This window comes from Bos grunniens, chromosome 9, assembly GCF_055505025.1.
Source record: "Bos grunniens cultivar Pamir isolate PY7600 chromosome 9, Bosgru_T2T1.0, whole genome shotgun sequence".
Classification (NCBI taxonomy): Eukaryota; Metazoa; Chordata; class Mammalia; order Artiodactyla; family Bovidae; genus Bos; species Bos grunniens.
Genome location: NC_141173.1, coordinates 35,654,212 through 35,679,283, shown reverse-complemented (window position 1 = coordinate 35,679,283; position 25,072 = coordinate 35,654,212). Strand labels below are relative to the sequence as shown.

Here is a 25,072-nt window from a genome sequence, read left to right as displayed (position 1 = left end):
GATGTTAAGGCTGAAACTCCAATACTTTGGCCAGCTCATGAGAAGAGCTGACTTATTGGAAAAGACCCTGATGCTGGGAAAGATTGAGGGCAGGAGGAGAAGGGGACAACAGAGGATGTGATGGTTGGATGACATCACCAACTCAATGGACATGGGTTTGGGTGGACTCCGGGAGTTGGTGATGGACAGGGAGGCCTGACCTGCTGCTGTTCATGGGGTCACAAAGAGTCGGACACGACTGAGTGACTGAACTGAACTGAACTGAAAAGTCAACACTTCAGTAAACCAATAATTTTGAATCTCCTATTCCAGGAAAATCTTAGTCATTTAGAAGGCACGCTCCAGAATGCTCTCAGCATCCAGTTAAATCCAACCATTAGCCTTTGGACACTCAGGGTTAAATCATTCATTTCTGATTTTCTAATATTAGTAGTGCTGAACAGAGCTAGTTTATCTGGACAAGTTCTTAGGGACACAATTTATGGATTTTATATACCAGGCCTTCTGGTGAAAGAATGACTTCAATAAGGAGTCAGTCCATGAGAAAAAATAAATATTATAAAAATCAATGGTTTGAGTAAGATTTCATAGGAGTGCAGACTGTCAAAATCATCTTGAAGATGTGGAACATCAAAAAAGAGATCTATGTAATAGGAGGTAGGATGGACAAGTAATCACACTAACAAGCTGGACAGTATATAGCTTTACAAAGGAATTGAAGAGGACAAAATGTCTCAGCGTTCTCAAACAACTAAATCCTGAACTGAAAATTAGATTTGGGAACAGATTATTTGAGTAAACTCCAGGAGTTGGTGATGGACAGGGAGGCCTGTTGTGCTGCAGTCCATGGGGTCGCAAAGAGTTGGACATGACTGAGTGACTGAACTGAACTGATGATACAAAGATAAATTTAATTTTAAATGAAAACAAATATATTTATTCCTCCAATATTTATTAAGACATTAATGTATGAAGCAACAAATATGTATTGAGCATTATATTGTGCTGGAAATGCAAAGATAACAAATCCTAGATCACTCATCTTTGTCCCCTAAGAGTTGTTAGACTTGGGTTCTTTTTTTTTTTTTTTTTAAACTTTACAATATTGTATTGGTTTTGCCAAATATCGAAATGAATCCACCACAGGTATACATGTGTTCCCCATCCTGAACCCTCCTCCCTCCTCCCTCCCCACACCATCCCTCTGGGTCGTCCCAGTGCACCAGCCCCAAGCATCCAGTATCGTGCATCGAACCTGGACTGGCGACTCGTTTCATACATGATAGTATACATGTTTCAATGCTATTCTCCCAAATCTTCCCACCCTCTCCCTCTCCCAGAGTCCATAAGACTGTTCTATACATCAGTGTCTCTTTTGCTATCTCGTATACAGGGTTATTGTTACCATCTTTCTAAATTCCATATATATGTGTTAGTAGACTGTATTGGTGTTTTTCTTTCTGGCTTACTTCACTCCATATAATAGGCTCCAGTTTCATCCATCTCATTAGAACTGATTCAAATGAATTCTTTTTAATGGCTGAGTAATACTCCATTGTATATATGTACCACAGCTTGCTTATCCATTCATCTGCTGATGGACATCTAGGTTGCTTCCATATCCTGGCTATTATAAACAGTGCTGCAATGAACACATGTCTCTTTCCCTTCTGGTTCGCTCAGTGTGTATGCCCAGCAGTGGGATTGCTGGATCATAAGGCAGTTCTATTTCCAGGTTTTTAAGGAATCTCCACACTGTTCTCCATAGTGGCTGTACTAGTTTGCATTCCCACCAACAGTGTAAGAGGGTTCCCTTTTCTCCACACCCTCTCCAGCATTTATTGATTGTAGACTTTTGGATCGCAGCCATTCTGACTGGTGTGAAATGGTACCTCATAGTGGTTTTGATTTGCATTTCTCTGATAATGAGTGATGTTGAGCATCTTTTCATGTGTTTGTTAGCCATCTGTATGTCTTCTTTGGAGAAATGTCTATTTAGTTCTTTGGCCCATTTTTTGATTGGGTCATTTATTTTCCTGGAATTGAGCTGTAGGAGTTGCTTGTATATTTTTGAGATTAGTTGTTTGTCCGTTGCTTCATTTGCTATTATTTTCTCCCATTCTGAAGGCTGTCTTTTCACCTTGATAATAGTTTCCTTTGTTGTGCAGAAGCTTTTAAGTTTAATTAGGTCCCATTTGTTTATTTTTGCTTTTATTTCCAATATTCTGAGAGATGGGTCATAGAGGATCCTGCTGTGATGTATGTCGGAGAGTGTTTTGCCTATGTTCTCCTCTAGGAGTTTTATAGTTTCTGGTCTTACGTTTAGATCTTTAATCCATTTTGAGTTTATTTGTGTATGGTGTTAGAAAGTGTTCTAGTTTCATTCTTTTACAAGTGGTTGACCAGTTTTCCCAGCACCGCTTGTTAAAGAGATTGTCTTTAATCCATTGTATATTCTTGTCTCCTTTGTCTTCTTAACCTAACCATACATATGCTTCAATTTCTGTGTCAGAAAAAAGAATAGGAGGATTAAGCATGATCATGTAAATAGTCACCTCAATCTATTAAAATAATAGTAATCTAGTAAGAAGACACCAAATCCTAACAATTTCAACATAATTTTATCTTTATTACTCTGAAGTTATATATCCAGTGAAGTCAGGATAAAGAGAAGGATCCTGTGAAACATACAGAGATTCGGTTCCCTCCATGAAAACAAGGCTTCTAGCTCATGCCAGGCCCCAGTGACAACAGGCTTGGGCTAGTTAGGTTTCTGAGTTTCCTTTCATCCCTCTAAGTCTATGAAATATTGTGAGGCTATATCTGGGTAGATATAAAAACAACTAGTTGCTTCAGACAATTCCTTGATTTAGAAAGTTGACAATTCTATTTTAGTAATACTCTTTTAATCCTTTAAAAATGTTTCTTTTAAGTGTATGTGTAAAAGACACAATCTGTACTAGATCCTCAAATGAATTTCAAGAAAGACAGAACATAATGACCATCCATGAGAACTTTACTAAGAGTTAGAGTAAGTGTCCTAAAAGTATATGTGAAAGAGATTAGTGAGTATTAGAACTACCTCATGAACATTTAGAAAATAACATGGATTCTTAAATATTGAAAACTATAAAGGTAAGAAATGTCAGTGAGGAAGAAACGTTTCTCTAACCTTCCGGTTCTTCTGGACTGGACTAAGAATTAAATTGACAAGAGACAGATTAACAAGAGAAAATCAAACAGAAGTTAAATAAAAGGTACACATGAGAAAGACTCAGGAAAACTGAGTAACTTGCCATAATGAATGAAACTCTCAGCTTCAACACCATCTTCAGCTAAGGACAAAAAAGAACGTTGGGGGTAATGGTTTGAGATATCAAAGAGGAGGAAGGTAATAACATGAAAATGAAAAAGCAAATGTTTGATAACCAAATGTTTGCTGGGCCATGAAGAGACAAAGTGACACAGAGTGAACCCTGATCTCTAGGCCCTGCAGTTTCTCCCACCCCAGCTAGCCCATATTCTTAGAAAGTGTCTCAGGAGATTTTCCAGGAACAAACCCTCCATCTAAATTCTTTTAGGCAGTTAGGAGGAAGGTCAAAGTTTCTTCCTGAGTCTTTTTGGGCCTTGACTGTTTACAGCTTGAAATAATCCGTATGCCAAGGAGATGTTTGGGGGAGGCAAATTTCATTCTCCTACCAAAGAATGGTTGAAAGAATTACTGATATCCAAACTGAAAAGGAGGCTACTTGGAGTTAATTTCAAATATCTATAATAGCAGTCATATGAGATGAAATAAATATAATCTGCAAGTATTAGAGCACCAAACTGGGAACAATGAAGTCGGGAGAGGAGAAGGTAATGGTGAGATGACTTGGACTCATAAAAGAAAGAATATATAAATATGAAACTGGCTGCCCCCTGAAGAAATGGGAACCACCATGCTGGAAATAGTCAACAGAACCCAAAGAACATTTTATATTTTGGAGAGGAAATTCTTGCTTAGGGGTGAGGTTTCAGACTAAGTGAACTCCAAATTTCCATCCTTCTCTAGAATCCATTTATGTTACAGATCACAAGAACAGCCAAAGTTCAAAAGAGAAAGAGAATTCCATCACATGGTCAACTCAACAAAAAGAAAACAATCATACCAAGCAATCACATGGGGAACAAAAGGGATCATACCAGTTATACCATTGGCAAAGAAGAGTAGAAAGGAATCAAACAAGCAAAAATGCCAGCACATACCTAAACTGTTAGAATATTTCCATTTACATCTAATCATTTCAGGATTGTCCCAACACAGCTATATTAAACTATAATGGAATCAGGCTTTCTCTTGCCCTGAGAGAAAAAAAGCAAAGAAAAGAGACGTTACCTAAAAATAATGGACTAGAATCCTAGTTAAAGATATTGAACTGTAGAAAGATGAGCCACCAACTGAATCAATAACAGCATTCTAGTTAGGACCTTGAGAGTCTTTGCTGGCCTTATTGAGTAGCCAGTTCCATTCTGTTTAGCCTGTGACAGCTGATGGGACTGGACCCTGGGGCGGAATTACTACCCAATTCATCAGTGATGCTCATTGAGCAGTCACTAGTGAATGAGACTCTGAAAAGTCTTAATGCTAAATTATTTAGATAAAGGAATCTAATAAACATATTCTTTTTAAAAACTTTTATTGGAGTTTAGTTGATTTACAACGTACTATTTACAATGCTAGTTTCCAGTGTACAGCAGAGTGAATCAATCATACACATACATACGTGTGTGCTAAGTCGCTTCAGTTGTGTCCAACTCTTTGTGACCCTATGGACTATAGTCTGCTAGGCTTCTCTGTCCAAAGGATTCTCCCAGCAAGAATACTGGATTGTCATGCCCTCCTCCAGGTGATCTTCCTGACCCGGAGATGGAACCCACATCTCCTGGGTCTCCTGCATCGGTGGGTAGGTTCTTAACCACTAGCGCCACCGGGGAAGCCCCATACATGTACATATATCCGCTCTTTATTAGATTCTTTTCCCATATAGGCCTTTACGGAGTATTAAGTAGAGTTCCCTGTGCTATACAGTAGGTCCTTATTCGTTATCTATTTTACATGCAATAGTGTATATATATATCAGCCCCATTCTCCCAGTTTATCCCTCCCCCTCCATACCCCCTGGTAGCTGTAAGCTTGTTTTCTACATCTGTAACTCTAGAAATTGTCCTACTGAGTGAAGGAAGTCAAACAAAGAAAAACAAATATCATACGATATCACTTACATGTGAAAAATTTTTTAAAGGGTACAAGTGAACTTATCTACAAAACAGAAATAGAATCACAGATAAACATATTCTTCTTACATCATCCCATTTGCTTTTTCCTGAGCAACTCTTTATGACACCTGGCCACGGAAGTCATGCAGAAAGAGAGAGGAACACTCGATGGAAAATTGCTGTAAAGCCCTAATAATTGTTACTACATTTATTCAACAAATTTTAAGAGAAAGCAGAGGGAACTTCTAACACAGACCCTTATCCACTTATGAAGGATGGTATATACACATGGGTAAAGTAGTCTCAACAGAAACATTCCTGAAAAAAATCATTTGAAAGTTGACTTCAGATAGTAAAACTGACTAGTGAATCACAGCACTAAAAGAAATGTTTGAAGTGAGAACCACCTTTTGTCTACAGTTGCTGCTGCTGCTAAGTTGCTTCAGCCGTGTCCGACTCTGTGCGACCCCACGGACAGCAGCCCACCAGGCTCTTCTATCCCTGGGATTCTCCAGGCAAGAACACTGGAGCAGGTTGCCATTTCCTTCTCTACCTAACCTTGCTGCTGCTAAGTCACTTCAGTCGTGTCCAACTCTGTGCGACCCCATAGACAGCAGCCCACCAGGCTCCCCCGTCCCTGGGATTCTCCAGGCAAGAACACTGGAGTGGGTTGCCATTTCCTTCTCCAATGCATGAAAGTGAAAAGTGAAAGTGAAGTCACTCAGTCGTGTCTGACTCTTAGTGACCCCATGGACTGCAGCCCACCAGGCTCCCCCATCCATGGGATTTTCCAGGCAAGAGTACTGGAGTGGGGTGCCATTGCCTTCTCCGTTGTCTACAGCTAAGAGTAAGCAACTGGTAACATTAAAATGAAATACTTTACAGTTAATAACAATGCACTTGGAAATTAAACCTGGATGAGAGACCAGACCACAATTATTAATGAGACTTGCATGGTATGATTGAACTCATGTTTGAAATTGATGGCGCCTCCAAATGCTGTTACTGCAGCCAAAGTCTTTTGCTTGCCTACCTTTCACAGCATTTTAGTATCTTGATCAGCTCCTGGCTGTAGGATACTATGAGAAATTTATTTACTGCATGCCCTATTATTGAGTTATAGGAGAAACTAATTTGGCAGTACTAACATGGTTGCTAGGCAATAAGCAGCATATTTAAGTAGAAACAAGCTTTTAAGAAGAAGTAGAATAAAAATTAGATACCTGATATACCAGATTTTTCATCATGTCCAAGAAATTAAAGACAGCTTCAACATTTTACAAATTAAAGCCACTTTTAATATAGCTTAGCCCTTACTCTTTTGTTACCGGCTAACTTCTTTACCTTGTGGAGAAGCATGAACCCATAATTACACTAAACCACAGGAACCAAATCCTTAATAATTATAGTGTAAATATGCACACAGTTCTCTCAAAGATGCCAAGCAGTGTTTGAGTCAGTTTGCTCAGTGATGGTAAATAGGAAGGAGTACCTGCTAATCTCAGGTTTCAAGGTTTACATCACAGGTGGAAGGCACACATGATCTGTAGATACCAAGATTCAGTGATTTTCACAAAGGAAGATGCTTTTATATTGTGAAAGAAATCCTGTTTATGAAACTGGTGCTACATTTTTCCCCCCAGGTATTTTTTTTTGTTTTGTGGTTTATTCTTGCCTCAAAAATAAAACCCAAAGAAGAAGAATAAAAGCAGTTTATGCTCATAGACAACATTTACCTTGTATTAAAATACTCATTTCACTAAGATGGCAGATAGCTTCTATAGCATTAATCAATGGAAACAAATTCAAGCACTCTTGAAGTTGAAGTTAAAAAGATTCAGTTTAGGGACATAAATAAAATGATGAACTCTGAATGTATATAAAAAGAAATAGTGTGCTAATAGGAACATGTCTCATGCCATACCTTAATATGTTGTATAAATTGCACCATTGAGTGCATGATCAAACTGCTTTCATTTGTTCATGTATCTATTTATTGTCCCATCCATGTGTCATATAAAAAACAAATGAGATGCACTGAACATTGCTCTGTGTGAACAAGTAGGAATGTTTACAATCCTAAATCATGGAGGAAAGCTCTGTGAGAGAGGAGAAATTTAGAATAGGGAAGAATTCCTCAGAGGAAGTGGAGGAAAAGTTGACTGCTTTTGTTTTCTATCCATGTCTGCAAAGGGCATACAAAATAAAGAGTTGAGAGCTTTTTTACAACCTAGTAAAGGAACCAAGAGTCATAGCAGAAAGATTCTTACAAAATCAGAACAATGTGCTTTTGCAGTAGATGAAGTCAACTGTCTAGTTTTGTTGATGGTGGTTGAGTCATTAAGTTGTGTCCAACTCTTGAGACCCCATGGGCTGTGGCCGGCCAGGCTCCTCTGTCCATGGGATTCCCAGGCAGGAATACTGAAGTGCATTGCCATTTCCTTCTCCAGGGGATCATCCTGACACAGGGGTCGAACCTGAGTCTCCAGTTTCTCCTGGATTGCAGGCAGATTCTTTACTGCTGAGCCACCAGGGAAGGCTCAGAAAAATATATTTCTTTACATAAAGCTGAGGTTTGTTCATAGCTAAACAGCTCTGTTCATTCTAGTTACCATTCAAAAAAAGGGCTTGGTGAAATTAGGGAATGCCTAGCAGAAAGAAAAGCAGTGAGGCAGAGCATGGAAAATGGAAAGTGAAGCTGAATCATGGGGTAGGTGAAAGGTGAAATTTTTGCTCACTTTGTTTCAGTAGAACCTTCCTAGAAATGGAAACTTCCTGTCTTATCAACCACTTATGCTCAGAGATTCAAAAGAATGCCTGTTGTTCACCCTTATGTTCATTTCCTCCAGAGGGTATGATACAAGTAATCTAACAGTCCTCAGGTATCTTTGGTTATTCACAGGAAAGACATCAATCTTTCCTGGTTCTACTTCAGTCCCTCCATCAACTCTTATTGCCAAGGTCGAGCTCTTCATTATCCTCCCTTCTTATTTGAATTCTTCTGTGAACAATCTAATTCATATGTTGTTTCCAATAGCATTCACATATAAATACTGGCAACTCCCAGATTTATATCAGCTTCTCAAAAGTCTCTTCTGAGATCCAGACTAGTATAAGTAACTGACTACTGAACACCTTTACCTGAAAATGCAACTCAAACACATCAGGCTCAATTAATATATAAGTTAAATCATAATTTTTTCTTTGAAGCCAGCCCCTTCAATATTTTCTATCTTAACTGGTGGTACCACCATCCACCAAATCACCTATAAGTACTTCCTTATAATTCACATCCATTAAGAAACAAGACATTGCAGACACTGTTCTAAATATTTCCACACATTAACATGTTTAAAATTTTAGATATGATTGACATTTTATACTAGTTTTAGGTGTACAACATAATGATTCAACATTTGTATATATTGTGAAATGATCACCTAATTGTGTAGTTAACATTCTTCACCACAATGTGCTTAGTCGTTCAGTCATGTCTGACTCTTTGTGATCCCGTAGACTGTAGCCCACCAGGCTCCTCTGTCCATGGAGATTCTCCAGGCAAGATACTGGATTGGGTTGTCATGCCTTCCTCCAGGGGATCTTCCCAACCCATGGATTGAACTCAGGTCTCCTGCATTGCAGGCAATTTCTTTACCATCTGAGCCACCAGGGAAGCCCAAGAATACTGCAGTGGGTAGCCTATCCCTTCTCCAAGGGATCTTCCCAATCCAGGAATCTAACCAGGGTCTCCTGCATTGCAGGTGGATTCTTTACCAACTGAACTACCAGGGAAGCCCCATTCATCACCATAGGTAGTTACAATTTTTTTCACCTGTGACGGATTCATTTCGATATTTGGCAAAACTAATACAATTATGTAAAGTTTAAAAATAAAATAAAATTAAAAAAATAAATAAAGCTAAAAAAAAAAATCTACTATCTTAGCAACTTTCAAATATACAGCACAGTATTATTAACTATAGCTCCCATGGTGTACATTACATACCCATGATTTACTTTATAGCTTGAGTTCGCACTTTTAACCTCTTTCACCCATTTTTCCTATTCCCCACCCTATTCTTCTACCCTGTCCCCACGTCTGGCAATCACCAATCTGTTCTCTGTAACCATGAGTTTATTTTGTTTGTTTTGTTTTGTTATTATTGTTTAGATTTCACATGTAAGTGAGATCAGTATTTGTTTTTCTGACATTGCAATTTGCATAATGCCTTCAAGGGCCATCTATGTTGTCACAAATGGCAAAGTTTCCCTCTTTTTATGGTTGAATAATATTACATACATGCACACACACACTAACATTTAATCTTGGTAACAATCCCATGAGGTGGGTTCTGCTATTACCACCATTTGACAGAAGAAAAGACTGAATCTCAGAGAAGTTAAGCAACTTGCCCAAGGTCCAATAACCAATATATAAGCGAGCCAGATTTTGTGCCTACCCTGTATGACACTACCATATTATATTGCCCCTTTATAAAACTCGTCAACTCTACCTCTTAAATATCTCTTGATTGCTTCCTCCATGCCCTCATCATCAGTGCTACATCTTATTTAGGCATGTGTCATCCAGGCTGTCTGACTCTGTGACTGAAATAACAGCAACAACAAACATCTGGGCTATGGCAGGAATCTCCTAACTGGTTTCCTGGCCTCCAATTTTACCTCATCTTCCTCACTGCACTTTCTAAAATAGGCATCTAAAAGCATTACTCTGTTTTAAAACCATCAATGAGTTCCCTGACCTGTAAGAATGTTTCTCATCTTTTTTGGGTAGAAACCAGGGCCATTGCAAGTTAGTTCCCTAATTTACTAAATCAGTCCTGCTACTCTAAACACATCCTATGTGTTCACTTCAATACCTTTCCTGGGATCTTTCATCTGCATAGAATGCCCTTCTGCCACCTTCACTTGCCTAACTCCTGAGAGGCTAGTTTAGGGGACCACATAGGAAAGCCTTCCTGGATTTATAGGCTGGGTCAGAGCTTCTGTGCTCCTGTACACCCCCATCTGTAGGTATTAACACCTGCTCTGCTGGACTCACACAGTAGCTAAGAAAATGAAGTTTAGTCCTAGGATTTTAGCACTGGCTTTGACTCCCGGCTCTGTCACCTGCCAACTTTGTGACATTAGGCACTTAAAAGCTTAGTCACTATTATTACTGTCCTCATCTCACTCTACCAGATTTATCTCTTGACTTGTTAATCTCCCTGCCAGACTGTGAATCAAAATTCAAAGACATCTACATCTCACTATCTCCAGCTTCTAACATAATGCCTATCCTTGATAAGAGACATTCAAACAGTATTAAACGAAACTAAAAATAAAACATGGAGTCCTACTTTACACTGAGAGTAATAAATATACATGACTTTGCACAAGAATTGAAGTTACTGCTAAAGCGATTTGAATAGATCTATGAACATAAGCCATAAGAGTCTGCAAAAAGATGATGGTACTGGCCTCAACTTTACTAGTGCCACTGCGGGAAGGATGTGAAACCCTCTCACTCAGCTGATGACAGGACATAGTATATCTGACTTAGTATAGCAGTTCTAGGGTCCATGTTTGATGGGGTATGAGCAAACCAGAAAGGAGCAATCAGGCTAAAGAATTAATATAATGAAATGGGCACAGAACAACTTTGTATCTCCTTTGGAAGAGAACAGGTTATCTTAACTTCCACTTTGTATTTTGTGTCATACTTTTGTTCTGAAAGAGGACATGACGACCTCCATTCAGAGCTATTTTTGCCTATGTAACACCTTTTTTGGTAATGACCTTTCCAATGGGTTTTCTTGTATGTTAATGTTAGCAAATTGAGTAGACATTTAGCTTTCATCTTAATAATTTTGAAATCAGAGATCTAGAAATACAAATACATTGCAATAAATTATACTTCCTCCTATTATCATGTTATTTTAACAGTTGGTTAATTATGCTTTGGAGAAAAAGTTTGAAATTTATTAACCTAAAACTTTTTCTCACAAGTTCTAATAATTAATTTGTTAATCCAATAAATACTGGTTTGCATTTGATACAAATGCTCTGAACCCAACTCTGAAAAATAATACTGGTCATTCTATCTGGGTCCCAAGTCCTAAGAACAATTAGACTTGAAAAACTTATGTCAGCACATTAAACAAAATTTAGTAGGCTCTTTCTCTCTTATTTTAAACACTATGTGAAGTGAAACTAACTCAGTCCTGTCTAACTCATGGACTATATACAGTCCATGAAATTCTCCAGGCCAGAATACTGGAGTGGGTAGCCTTTCCCTTCTCCAGGGGATCTTCCCAACCCAGGGATTGAACCCACGTCTCCTGCATTGCAGGTAGATTCTTTACCAGCTGAGCCACAAGGGAAGCCCAAGAATACTGGAGTGGGTAGCCTATTCCTTCTCCAGTGGATCTTCCCAACCCAGGAATCAAACCGGGGTCTCCTGCATTGCAGGCGGATTCTTTACCAACTGAGCTATCAGAGAAGCCATTAAACACTGCTGCTGCTAAGTCGCTTCAGTCATGTCCGACTCTGTGCGACCCCATAGACAGCAGCCCACCAGGCTCCCCCGTCCCTGGGATTCTCCAGGCAAGAACACTGGAGTGGGTTGCCATTTCCTTCTCCAATAAACACTACAGCTTGATTTTTTTTTTTTCATAATTTTGTTGTAGAAGAAGGCTACCAACTGTCTTGAGTTTGAGAATGCTAAGGTAATTAATTATCCAGGGGCCACTAGAAAGCTGCCACCAAGTAGCCCTTTGGTTATTAGAGGAAACAGAAAACAATCGACATCTTTGTTGTTGTTTAGTGGCTAAGTCATGTCTAACTCTTTGCAACCCTGTGGACTGTAGCATGCCAGGCTCCTCTGTCTCCTGGAGTTTGTTTAAACTCATGTCCCATTGAGTTGGTGATGCCATCCAACCAACTTATCCTCTGTCACCCCCTTCTCCTCCTGCCCTCAATATTTCCCAGCACCAGGGTCTTTTCCAATGAGTCGGCTCTTCACATTTGGTGGCCAAACTCTTGGAGCTTCAGCATCAGTCCTTCCAGTAAATATTCAGGAGTGATTTTCCTTTAGGATTGACTGGTTTGATCTCCTTGATGTCCAAGGGACTCTCAAGAGTTTTCTCCAGCACCACAGTTCAAAAGCATCAATTCCTCAGCACTCTTAGGATACCATTACCAAGGATGGATCCTCCTTAATCATTTTCTACATTTGTGCTCTGTCTCCACAAAATGATTTAAATTCTCAGGAAAGAGACTAGTCAGTTCAGCTTGAATGATGAGCCCTTTCTTTAGCCAGGGAGCAATCTTGTGGTTTAGGTTGTGTATATATATGTGTATGTACATGTGCAGGCCTGTGTGTGGTGTGTCTACATTCATCACACCATCCGTGCCAAAGATGTATGACCTAGGCTGGACCAATGAGATACAAGTCCCAAACTGTTACAGGACCTTGAGGAAAAGAGGTCTCTTTCACTGGCATCACTAAGCTCATAGGATACAAACCAGGAGCTGCTGCTGCTAAGTCACTTCAGTCGTGTCCAACTCTGTGTGACCCCATGGATGGCAGCCCACCAGGCTCCCCCATCCCTGGGATTCTCCAGGCAAGAACACTGGAGTGGGTTGCCATTTCCTTCTCCAATGCATGAAAGTGAAAAGTGAAAGTGAAGTCGCTCAGTCGTGTCCGACTCTTTTCGACCCCATGGACTACAGCCTACCAGGTTCCTCCGTCCATGGGATTTTCCAGGCAAGAGTACTGGAGTGGGGTGCCATTTACTGGTAGTCATTTTGCTACTTGGTCACCTTTTCACTTCCATGCATTGGAGAAGGAAATGGCAACCCACTCCAGTGTTCTTGCCTGGAGAATCCCAGGGATGGGGGAGCCTGGTGGGCTGCCGTCTATGGAGTCACACAGAGTCGGACACGACTGAAGCGACTTAGCAGCAGCAGCAGCAGCACTTCTTGGAAAGACCCTTCCCTTCCTGAAAATTAAAACAAAGAAGCCAAGAGAGAGCAACTTTATGTTGTGAAAGTCTGGGAGTTGGATCTATGATTTCTCCCAAATAAAACAACTTTTAGGGCCTAAGCCCTTGGCCTCTACTGGAAGAACCAAGGTTTTCTTTGGAGAAAATAGTTCAAATTGGTCTCTGAAGCAATTGCACAAGCAGGATTTCACTCTAAGATCCTTCTCTCTATGAACTATTTTGAGAAGATGTTACCAGCTAACAACTCAATCAGAAAAGAACCTCACTGAGGCCTCTGAACCTAAAGCAAAACCTAAAATAAAGGGTCTCCTGTAATAGCCTACTTCCTGATGAATCACTCACACAGTAATGGCTCTAAAATACATCCTGGCATCAAGCAAGTAATGGTAGGTATCTATTTGATTTAAGATAACATTTATCCCCAGAACTGAAGAGTCAGAAAGGACCCTAAATTACAGTGACCGAGGTGGGGCAGGAGTATTTTGTGGACTGGACTGAGGTGGAGGAAAGGGGAAGGTTGGGCGTCTTAAAAAAAAAAAAAAGAAAAGTATACCATGAAGATCACCTACTAGGCAGTTCATATATCTCCAAAGAAGTGGCCTATTAGTTAATGCTCCAGAAAAATAGATTTTAAAATTGGATGTGGTTCTAAATGACAAAAGTTTAAGGAACAAAAGAAGATAAGTGGTGAGTGATTAAGCCCTGACAAATGAAATAACCAATAATGAGCTCCTTTAAAACTATGAATAACTAAGGCAGAAAACCAACTAGTGCAAAACTTAAAGAATATTCACTAGAGGGGACCATAAATCACTCGTTGCTGATACTGACACCTCATAATCTCAGCATTAGGCCAGTGTAGTCAGATATCAATGCCAGAATCTTCTGAACATAGAGCTCCATTAAGAAAGATGATTATGTTTAAAACTGTATCTGTGATGTGTTGATTACTGGTTATGAAAGATGAGGGCAGAAGAGGTTTTGAAAGTGAGGATAAAGTTTTCTGGGCTTCCCTAGTAGCTCAGTGGTAAAGAATCTGCCTGTAATGCAGGAGACTGCCTGCAATGTTGGAGACATGGATTTGATCCCTGGGTCAGGAAGATCCCCTGGAGAAGGAAATGGCTAGACACTCCAGTATTACTGCCTGGGAAATCCCATGAACAGAGGAGTCTGGTTGGCTACAGCCCATGGAGTCACAAGAGTCAGACATGACTTAGCCACTCAACCACCAAAACTAAAGATTACGTGACCATATATGTATAATTTCACTTTTATAATTACAATCCCATATTTGTAATGCATTTCCTTCCAAGGTTTTTCTTTGCACACACCAAATGTTTAACAGGGATTATCTCTGAGTAATTGAGTTGTGAGTGACTTTTATTGTCTTTATTAAACAGTTCTATATATGCTAATTATTTTAACTTTAAACATTTCTCAATTTATATTTTTTCTTATTTTTATGTTATTTTTACTTGTATTAATTTTTATTGGAATACAGTTGCTTTACAATGTTTTGTTAGTTTCTTCTGTACAGCAAAGTTAATCGGCTATATGTTTACATGTATCCCCTCTTTTTTGGAACTCCTTCCCATTTAGGTCACCACAGAGCACTGAGTAGAGTTCCTTATGCTATACAGTACATCCTCATTAGTTATCTATCAATTCATCATTTTGAAGAAAGATATTCATTCATCCAACAAATTTTTACTGAATACCTGCTAGGTGCTATTTGAGGCATAAGGGCTACAGAACTGGCACAGAAACGTTGTCCCTGCCTTCTTGAGACTTGCCTTTTTATTTTATTTCTACTTGAGTTGGATGGGAGAGGAAAAAGCAAACAATAAGTATATAAGATAAATATATCATATCCAGGTGGGAATAAGTAATATTTTTTGGTGGTATTATACAAACTAGGGCTCACATTAGTGAGTCCACATTAGTGCATGTACACAGATTTTTTTGTGAAAGTACTTTAACTTGCCAAAATCCCCAAAAGTAATTCAAATGCTTTATTCATTAATCATTTAACAACTATTTTTTCCCATATACCTCAAACACAAACTAAGGGTCTTTAAAGTAAAGATAAATAAAATAATTATTGGCCTGAAGGAGACAGCAGTCCAGGGAGCAGCAGATTGTGTGAGAAAATTGCTAATTTGCTGTAAATATGATGGAGATGAATGCTCACATCACCTTTGACAAAAGATGGATTCAGGGGATTCACAGTTTATTGCTGTTTTATCCCTTATTCAAAAGCACTGAGTAATGATACAGTTGACAAAACACAAAAATGACAAGCATATGATAAAAACAATAGGCATATATATATACACACATCTGTATCAATTGTTTCTTACTTAAATTTCTTATGACTATAAAAGCATTTCTTTTATAGTCATAGAGTAGCATTCTTTTAATGCTCAGAGTGGAAAATCTGAACATTAAAGAAACATTTCTAAAAGCAACAACAAAATTACCCATAATTTTACCATCCAGAGGCAATCACTATTAATATTTAATTTTCTTTCTTCTAGGTATATGGACAACATAAACACTTTTAATTGAAACGGACGACTTGACTGTATGACGTAGAATACAGATACACAAGATGATAATTTTTATGGAAAGAGACTGAAATATTTTTTGGAGACTTCAGTCAGATCCAGTATGTCAGGGGCAGTTTTCATCAACCATTTTGGCTTCAATAATTCTCAAGCTCAGCATTTTAATGGGAAAATTTTATTCCTAGTGATCTTTATTTTGCCTGTTTTCTAATACCTTAGTCTATTTTCTACCTGGTGCATAAAGTGACATTCTTACATGGTTTAAAGCGAAAGTGAAATGTTAACCAATTTCCAAAGGCATCCATCAAGAAGGTGACAACTGGAATGTTGGTACGTACAGCGCAGCGACATGGTTGACAAGATGTGAATGCCTGTGGCACTGCACGTAAAGATGACAAGCAAGTGACAGAGCAACAGACTGTGTGTTGACCAGCACAGAGGGGCCCAAGCCGCCGCCAGCGACAAAGAAGACAGGAAGATGGAGATGAAATTGTCAAAAGCCCAGAAAAGACACGGGCATTCAAAGATAGCAAGTGATGATGCACTGAACACAGGAAGTTACCCCAAGTTCTTCAGCAAATAAAAAAAATAATGACTCGGTTTGGGGGTTTTTCTCTCTTCCCAGACTTCTATTCATTTCTATTCCTCTTCCCAATGTTTCCATTTTCCCATAAGTGCTCTTGCTTCCCACTTTGTGGTCTTTAAATGCTCCTTATCAAGCTTCAAATAAGTCCACATACTCACCTCCCAAAAGTAATGGCTTACTCAATATTCTGTAATAACCTAAATGGGAAGAGAACTTGAAAAGAAATAGATGCATGTGTACATGTGTATGTGTAACTGAATCACTTTGCTGTACACCTGAAACTAACACAACATTGTTAATCAATTATACACCAATGTAAAATAGTTTTTAAAAAATCAGTAAGATACAAAGTTCAGTTTAGAAACAGGTTTTATTGTTGAAGGTTAAAAAATAAAGAAAGCAAAGCAGAAATGAGTAAGTTCATGAGCCACAGAGTGAATTAGAAACACAAAAAAGCTTATTCTCCCCTCTCCTATGTCTAAGGAAAAGGAGGTGTAAGTTACACATGGCACTATCCCCTCTTCGAGGGCACATAAATTAGTGTTTTCTTGAATCCAGTTTCAGAATCCTTTTAATGGTCTTTGCAAGGAAGTCTGTATTTCCTGAAACGACCCAACGTACCACATGTTGTCTATCATGAACACTTGCTTCCATTCCAAAAAAAATACCATCTCTATGTCAGCTTATTATTTTCATAACTAGTATTGGGTATAATAAAAGAAGAGATTACTTTGGGATGCTCTGCATTATGCTAACCACAGTAGATGAGAAAACAGTTTTGCTAGGGTCAGAGCTAGGTATAAAGTTCTACTGTAGTGGGGCTGCTGAATTTGAGGTGACATGTGTATTGTTCTTCACAACAATGAGCAATACAGGTATTAAAAGTGAATGGAAATTCTCCATTCCTCTTGAGCAGAAATGGATGTGATCAAATGCTGGATTTTGCTCCCTGATATTTAGTCTCATAATACTTAGGTCTGATACTTAGGTCTCATGACATCTGGTCCCATCACTTCATGGCAAATAGAAGGGGAAACAATGGAAACAGTGACAGACTTTATTTTCCTGGACTCCAAAATTACTGCAGATGGTGACTGCAGCCATGAAATTAAAAGATGCTTGCCCCTTGGAAGAAAAGCTATGACCAACCTAGACAGCATATTAAAAAGCAGTGACGTTACTTTGCCAACAAAGGTTCGTCTAGTCAAAGCTATGGTTTTTCCAGTAGTCATGTATGGATGTGAGAGTTGGACTGTGAAGAAAGCTGAGCACCAAAGAATTGATGCTTTTGAACTGTAGTGTTGGAGAAGACATAGAGTCCCTTGGACAGCAAGGCAATCCAACCAGTCCATCCTAAAGGAAATCAGTCCTGAATATTCATTGGAAGGACTGATGATGAGGCTGAAACTCCAATACTTTGGCCACCTGATGCGAAGAACTGACTTATTGGGAAAGACCCTAATGCTGGGAAAGACTGAAGACAGGAGGAGAAGGGGATGACAGAGGATGAGATGATTAGATGGCATCACTGACTCGATGAACATGAGTTTGAATAAGCTCCAGGTGTTGGTGATGGACAGGGAAGCCTGGCATGCTGCAGTCCATGGGGTCACAAAGAATCGGACACGACTGAGTGACTGAACTGAACTGAACTTAGGTGTCAGGGCTTTATGCTTAGAGCTATATAAAAGTCCCTCACTATTGAAATTTCAGAAAGAAAACAATAACTTCATTATTGTAGGTCTAAAGTATTTAATCCTTTCCCTCTTTTTTCTTATTGAAATACTACTTTTATAATGCAAATTTAATAACATGTTTCCTGAAAGCACTGCAACTGAGTTGTAGTAGAAGAGACTATTTCAGTACATCAACTATGTTGCTGCTAAGTCAGTTCAGTCGTGTCTGACTCTTTGTGACCCTATGGACCGTAGCCCACCAGGCTCCTCTGTCCATGGGATTCTCCGGGCAAGGATGCTGGAGTGGATTGCCTTGACCTCCTCCAGGGGATCTACCCAACCCAGGGATTGAACCCACATCTCTCAAGTCTCCATTATTGGCAGGCAGTTTCTTTACCACTAGTGCCACGTGGGAAGCCCATAGATTAATGGATTAATAGGCAGTTTCAAAAAACAATTAATTTTTTAAAATAATTTCTCCCCAGCTCACTAAAAGGATTGAGTACATTTATCCAATATTTTACAAGCTTCCAAGATAAAATAGTGATTCTTTTTAAAATACTACAAAGTTTGCACAGAATGGGGACATGAAGTAGACTATGTACTCATGAAACTGATAAAAAGGTAGTGAAAAAAGCCATTCCCCCTCCACCAAAAAGATCTGTTTCTGTGTAAACTGTTTGTATGTATACATCATGTGTGTGCATGTGTGTGTGTCTCTGTGTGTGTGGTGACTCATTCTTATTACCTAAGCATTGCCATCTTTTTGGTCCTTTTTAACATTCAAAATAATCTGTTTCATTCTTTCAATTATTCCCTGTCTGATTAATGTCTTTGTAAGATTCCTTTTTGTGCACTTAGTGCCAGGATGGTACATAAGCAAAAGATACTCGATACAGGAGATTAAAAAGTTTCCTCTATTGACCAGGACTGCCCCTAAAATCAAACATCCCAAGACTTACAAACTGATGTTACTGAATCTTACCAGATAGTAAACATCACAAATTTTAAATACTGTGGGTCTGTTGTGGAATCTGTTTACAGCATCATAATCATGATTTTATTCAAATAATGCCAAAAGACTTTAATAAAATAATTGACCTGCCTTTTACAATGTGTGACTTTAAAATAGATTTGCCAAATTTGAATCACATGTATGTTATTTCTTTATAACCAGAGCACAAACTATTTCCTAAAGGAATTCATATACTATATTCCAAGAGTGGATGGATCAACCAGAAAATATATTTCAAAACCAGACTCTCACTATAAAGCAAGGGCATAGCTGAATTGCACATGACTGAATAGGATAATGGTAAGGGAAGGAAAACACACAAAAATAAAACAGTGAAGAAGAGAAATATTTTGCTTTTAATGGAGGCAAAGATCCTTAGGAAAGTAAAATTTTCATTGACAGGCTAGCTCTTGTGTGCTTTTGCAGCATGCTGTAAAAGGAGAAGGTTAAAACCATCTATTGTTTCCATATCATGACAAAATGCTCATCTTTGCAATCCTACTGACACTGATCTCAGTGGGCCTCTTATGCCACCAAAAGAATTGTTCTCTGCCGCCATTAGCACCTAATTGGCCCAGCAGCTAACCTAGCAGCAACCTCTCCCTCCATGGTCAACACCCCCCGCGGTGATTTGCACCTACTGACACCACAGCGGCTAATTCACCTTCAGGACCTGTCAGCTTCCACTCGGGTCACTTTAACTCTGCCTCCTTTGTGACATGGATCTGCTTTTAAAATGGTGATAATCTAGGAAGCATTCCTCTTGGGACCCAGTTGTGATTATATAATCTGTCACAGACCCAAAGGGGTTCTAAATACAAGCAGACACTGAGATTCCATGAGGGAAAAGGCACTGGAGGCCCTTATGTCAGATAACTTACTCGCTTCCCCTCGGAAGCAGTTCTGTATTTTTATTCAAGTACAAAAGCACACAATAAGGGCAGCACTGTTATCAAAAGAGGGAGGTAGGAGAGCGCTCTTAGGGGTTAGCCCAGCATAATTTTCCAAGTTCCCCTCTGATCTAGGCACCGAAATCAAAAGCACACACTTCGGAATGAATGGTAATGGGGGCACTAAGTGATTTGAACGGTGATAATTGGTGTGTCATTGCCCATATAAACAAAAGAAAATGCATAAATAGGAATAATCCTGCCCTAGTCCACACAAATTTCACATCCATTATGCAACGAAGCTACAAGTACCCATGGTCCTGGCACCCCTGGCACCTCAATTACATTATGTTCTCTTCAACACAGCTTCAATTTCCACTTTAAGCTCACAGTTAACTTTCTTGCAATTTTTAAAATATAAATCCTATATGCCAGCAGATCTGTATGTGAAATTTGGTAAAGAAATAGTATTCTTGGCTTAACGCCAGTCACCATCTTATGCTGGCCTGAAACCAGTCATGCTGAAAACCGATTCTCACCTTGTCTTACACAGGAACTACTGGCATAAAGTATATCCATCTACACCCACCTGCACACTCACTCAAGAAGTGACACATTCCCTCATGCAGGCATCAATTCACACATGCAGATAGGGAGCCAAGAGAATAATGCCTCCCACAGCCAGCAGTCATTATAGATAGATATATGCATGCGTGAACACACACAGCCAGACCTTGATGCATGCAGAAGTATTCACACATATGCAACTACCACACCTGTTTTCATTCAATAGAAACACAGCATTTCCCCAAATCTCTACCCTGCACCACTGCTCCCATGAAATATTCAAAAGCAAAGAGATATCCCTCGACAAGATTCCCACAGGCAAGCATGCTAAGGAGTACTGTCCAGTATCCCCCACCTCACAGAGCTTCTCAGTGAACATTAGCTAGCTTTTCATTAAAGGGTCACACTCCTTATCACTTACTAATATTAGTATCAATCAATATTTCCCACATTTAATTGTTCTTTGCCCGCATATTCTTCTGTTCCTGAAACACTTTGCCCATATGGACATGGCTAAGTCACAGGTTTTACAGCCATTCCATATTGACTCGTAGGAATAAGTGGGAAAAAAGAAAAGAAAGGAACATTTTCCTGGCTGTTGGTAGAATGTGAAGCATGGATGAAATACCTCAACAAAACAGCACTAAACAAAAACAGCACTAAGCCTGTTTAAAACCAATATTTAAATCAAGCAAGGTTAAAAGCTTTCATTTTTAAAATCCAGTGCCAAAACTAGAAGCTCTGTGTCAAAATGCAGTCTGCTTCTGAAAAGAAACCGTGACTAAGATTTATTGCAAGGAATTTAAATTTCAATGTACATGAACTCCAGTGACAGGCAGTAAAAACAACATTAAGAGTCGGGAGCTATTTCTCTCTTCAAAAAAGAAGGAAAGAAGATTTGCAGTGAAAACTCTAAAGTAAATAGAACTCCACTGATAGCAAGTATGACATTTGTTTCCGGTTTCACAGGAAAAGTAAATAAATAAAGTGGGTTTAAGAAGGAGTCTCCACCCTAGGAGGAATCACATCCCACTCACCCACCTGTCTGCCCCATATGTCTTCAGGACTGGTTGAGGGACAAGTGTGCTCACAGCCAGAAGTGGAACCAAGGATGTTCACAGACCTGGGCCACAGATACTCCAGCAGTTTAAAAAGCGAGCAATTGATAAATACAACAGCCCAAAATGTCTCTCTCTGAAGCCAGACATGAAAAAAGAGAGGACTGGGAATCTGAAAAGTAGAGAGTCAGGAAGGCAAACCACCATATAAAAGCTGCTGTTCTCATTAATCTATTTCAAGACATGCATTAATTTTAAAGTGTTTAGCAACACATTCATTTTGATACATTTTAACAATGGGTTCTACTTTTTATTTACAGAAGCCACAAATAAGGAAAAAACAGATAATTGGGGAATTTGGATTAAAACACATCTTTATCAATCAGACCTCTTGAAGCACCAGAGGTCACCTGTGGTCCCACAACTTCATCACAGATTCAAGTCTTCTAAGTTAATTCAGCAAACATGCACGCATGCCGTAATGAAATACATCACGAGAAAAAAAAAAAAAGGCTGACTGTAAAGGCTGACTGTGGCAGCCACTGAGGCATTTCTCCATTTTCTGTTGACAAGATCTTGATCATAATCCTTCTGAACAGACCACTGAGCCATGGGCTGTCCACCAAGAACACGCTGAATGATGAGGTCAAGTTATTCTATACAGTCATGCTTCATGTCTCCAACATAATGCTCAACCTTTAAGACAACACAATCTATGGCCTTTTCTCCAGGCTATGAGTTAACCCCTCTACAAAAGGAGCATAATGATTGGCCATCTCAATATCTCAATTTTCTTTCACTTTTAATCAGCACTGCAAATGGACCTAATTATAGAAGCATCAGACTATTTTTTAAGTCTTTCTTGAATGTTACAATATTCCTTCTGTTATATGTTTCAGTTTTTTTGGCCACAAGGCATGTGGGATCTTAGCACCCCAACCAGGGATGGAACTTGCACCCCCTGCATTGGAAGGTGGAGTCTTAACCCCTGGACTGTCAGGGAAATCCCATCAGTAGACTTTGAACACTGGGGCAGAGAGAGCTAGTTCATATAATTTGCTGTCCAAACTGAGACACTTTTGAGAGTGAAAAAAGAAACAACAGGATTCTAGGACAATGGTTATCAACTGATTGTCTTGGGCAAATGGAAACATATACCCAATGGAGAGGGGCCCAGTCTTAGATTCTAATCTAGTCTGGTATTTACGAACCATGCCTGTGGAATTTCAGATCAGAGGTACTAGTGTGAAACTCTCACTATGGGTAGTTTTGGCATTCTCTCCACTGTTTCTAGACTTTGCCCATTTCTGTCCCATTGGCTATGACCTTACATTTAGACTCTATGTTTCATCCAAGTGAATCTTTCAATATTTTACTATTTTAAACTATCTAAATAGCAAGTTCAGAGTTCAAAAGGAGCATGATGAAAACATGTGGCAAACATTTTTTTTTCAAAAGCTATTATAAGATCAAATAACAGCTCTCTTTTCTCTGCTCAAGCTTTTTTAAAAAGGGGAATCTATAATGTTCTATTTTTAGATCTATTCTGATTTCTATTCTAAAAATAAAAAAGAAAAGGCATTACACTGAGAATATATAAAGAATGAAAGAAAAAGTCAGGAGACTTATACCAAAGAAACAAAACCCAAGGTTACGAACATGACAGGCTCTGTGTGAACCCTAGCCGTGCTGGCAATAAACCCAAGAGGCAGTCTGAATAAGCACGAACAGGATTAAGACTGTGAGTTAATAGTTTTATTTGTTGGCTCTTGCTAAGAAGTCAGGTACTTGAGTTCAAGGTCATGGACTTCAGATAATCTATTTTCAAAATTCTGTCCTAAGTATGGGACAACTGCCTTCATTATGTGATCTGACGTGTTCCAAAACTGCTGAAAAATACATCTCACTAGGCTGTCCCGGAACCTGCAAGCCCTCGTACTCTGTTGCCTGCCATCTTCTGTTACAGTTTTATTTTGTCTTGTCACAGCTCTTTTTTTGAGAATCTGACCCTTCCTCCTTACTCCTACCACCAAAACAAAAATGCATGGGTGATATGCACTAAATACTGTGAATAATTTCAGAAGTTCTGGGAGCTTTCTGCACCCCTTATTATGCCCATTTACAGGCAGGTTAAGACTTGCTCCTTTAGGGCTTTTAAAGAAGTGCATTTTTAAAAATGGGTTAGGGAATTTGCCCACTTGAGGGAAATATGCTCATGGTTTAATTATTTATATAGTTATGTAATGTTTGTTAAACTATTATTATCTGATAATTAGTAGCATCTTTATGAATTAAAACACCAAAAACATGAAAGGCAATAAAACTAAGTCTAAATTTTTCTTCATTCAATTAATACTTATTATGCATCAACTGTATTTCAGACATTATGTTATGCCCTGGGAATGAAATGAAAACTAAGTTAACATATCACCTAATGAATACAATAAAATGGCAAGGGCTTTAGGGAGAGAATTGATTTTTTTTTTAATTTATCAAGAGCATGCTGAATGCCACGCTATGTGGTCCATCTTTCTTTATAGCCAAATGAAGTATTTTTATTTAAACATTATTTACAATATTTTATAATGAAAACACTAACACAGAAAACCAAGGTCACTTTTATACTATCTAGATTTTTTTTAAGCTAACTCTAGAAGGCAAATGGAGGGTGAATACACACTTAAAGGGAAAAGGGTACTAGTTTTGGGCTGTTGTCCGTGTTATTGATAAGGCTGGAGAGGAAGTATATTTGAGAGATAGGACTTAGAGACTAATTTAACCTCCAAAGAGGTTAAAGGTAAGTAAAAATTGGAACTGACTCCTAAGTTTCTGATATTAACGACTTAGAGAATGAAGGCATCTGAGACAAGAAATGAAAAAGAAGCATCCAGATAGGAATTTTTACAGTCAAACCTAGTAATTAGGGGTAGTGATAGTCAGTCGTGTCCGTCTCTTTGTGGCCCCATGGACTAGTCAGTACATGGAATTCTCCAGGCCAGGTAACAGGAAGTAATATACAGTAAAGCTTCAGGAAATCTTTCTGTTAATCTTCCTGGTTAAAAAAAAAAAAAAAAAAAAGCATCAATCTGTGTGACCAAACACAGTATCTCAGGTCTTAGGATCATCGAGCTCTAGAGAAAACAGTACCTCTACTAAAGCCAAGTATCTTTAGCTTTTGTGCAGCTTAAGTGTGTATGTGTATACTAGTGTGTACTTGTTTGTGAAGAATAGTTGCCTCGTGAGTTTGTTCAACAAATTTAAAAATATATACAAAACCCCTCATTTTTTCCCCATTTGGACATGTAGAATCTTAGGACCATAGAGTATCACTACCTCCCCACTTGCATGTCAGACTATCCACATTGTCCATCCAAGGAGCAAGACTGTCAGGCAATAAACCCTCTGTAGGAGTGGGTCATTGTACACCGCAACAGCTCAATGACACCCT

General features: G+C 38.9%; 1 protein-coding gene across 17 annotated transcripts in view; it reads right to left on the bottom strand.

Annotated features, from left to right (window-relative positions):
- Positions 1-25,072, bottom strand: part of LOC147365799 (uncharacterized) — a 571,237-nt gene that overhangs the window by 530,635 nt on the left and 15,530 nt on the right. The window contains exons 3-4 of one of the 17 annotated variants that reach the window (XR_015132768.1): positions 4,249-4,344; positions 2,234-2,503 (exon numbers count right to left, since the gene is read on the bottom strand). The exons of 14 other annotated variants lie outside the window; for them this stretch is intronic. Coding sequence is in view for 2 of the 3 variants with exons in the window: in XM_086317210.1 (XP_086173336.1) it covers positions 24,652-24,676 (25 nt within the window). In the remaining variant the exon portion in view is untranslated. Of the gene's footprint in view, positions 1-2,233; positions 2,504-4,248; positions 4,345-16,769; positions 24,677-25,072 lie in introns of those variants that run through there. 2 more of the 17 variants (XM_086317211.1, XM_086317210.1) reach the window with 2 other exon arrangements.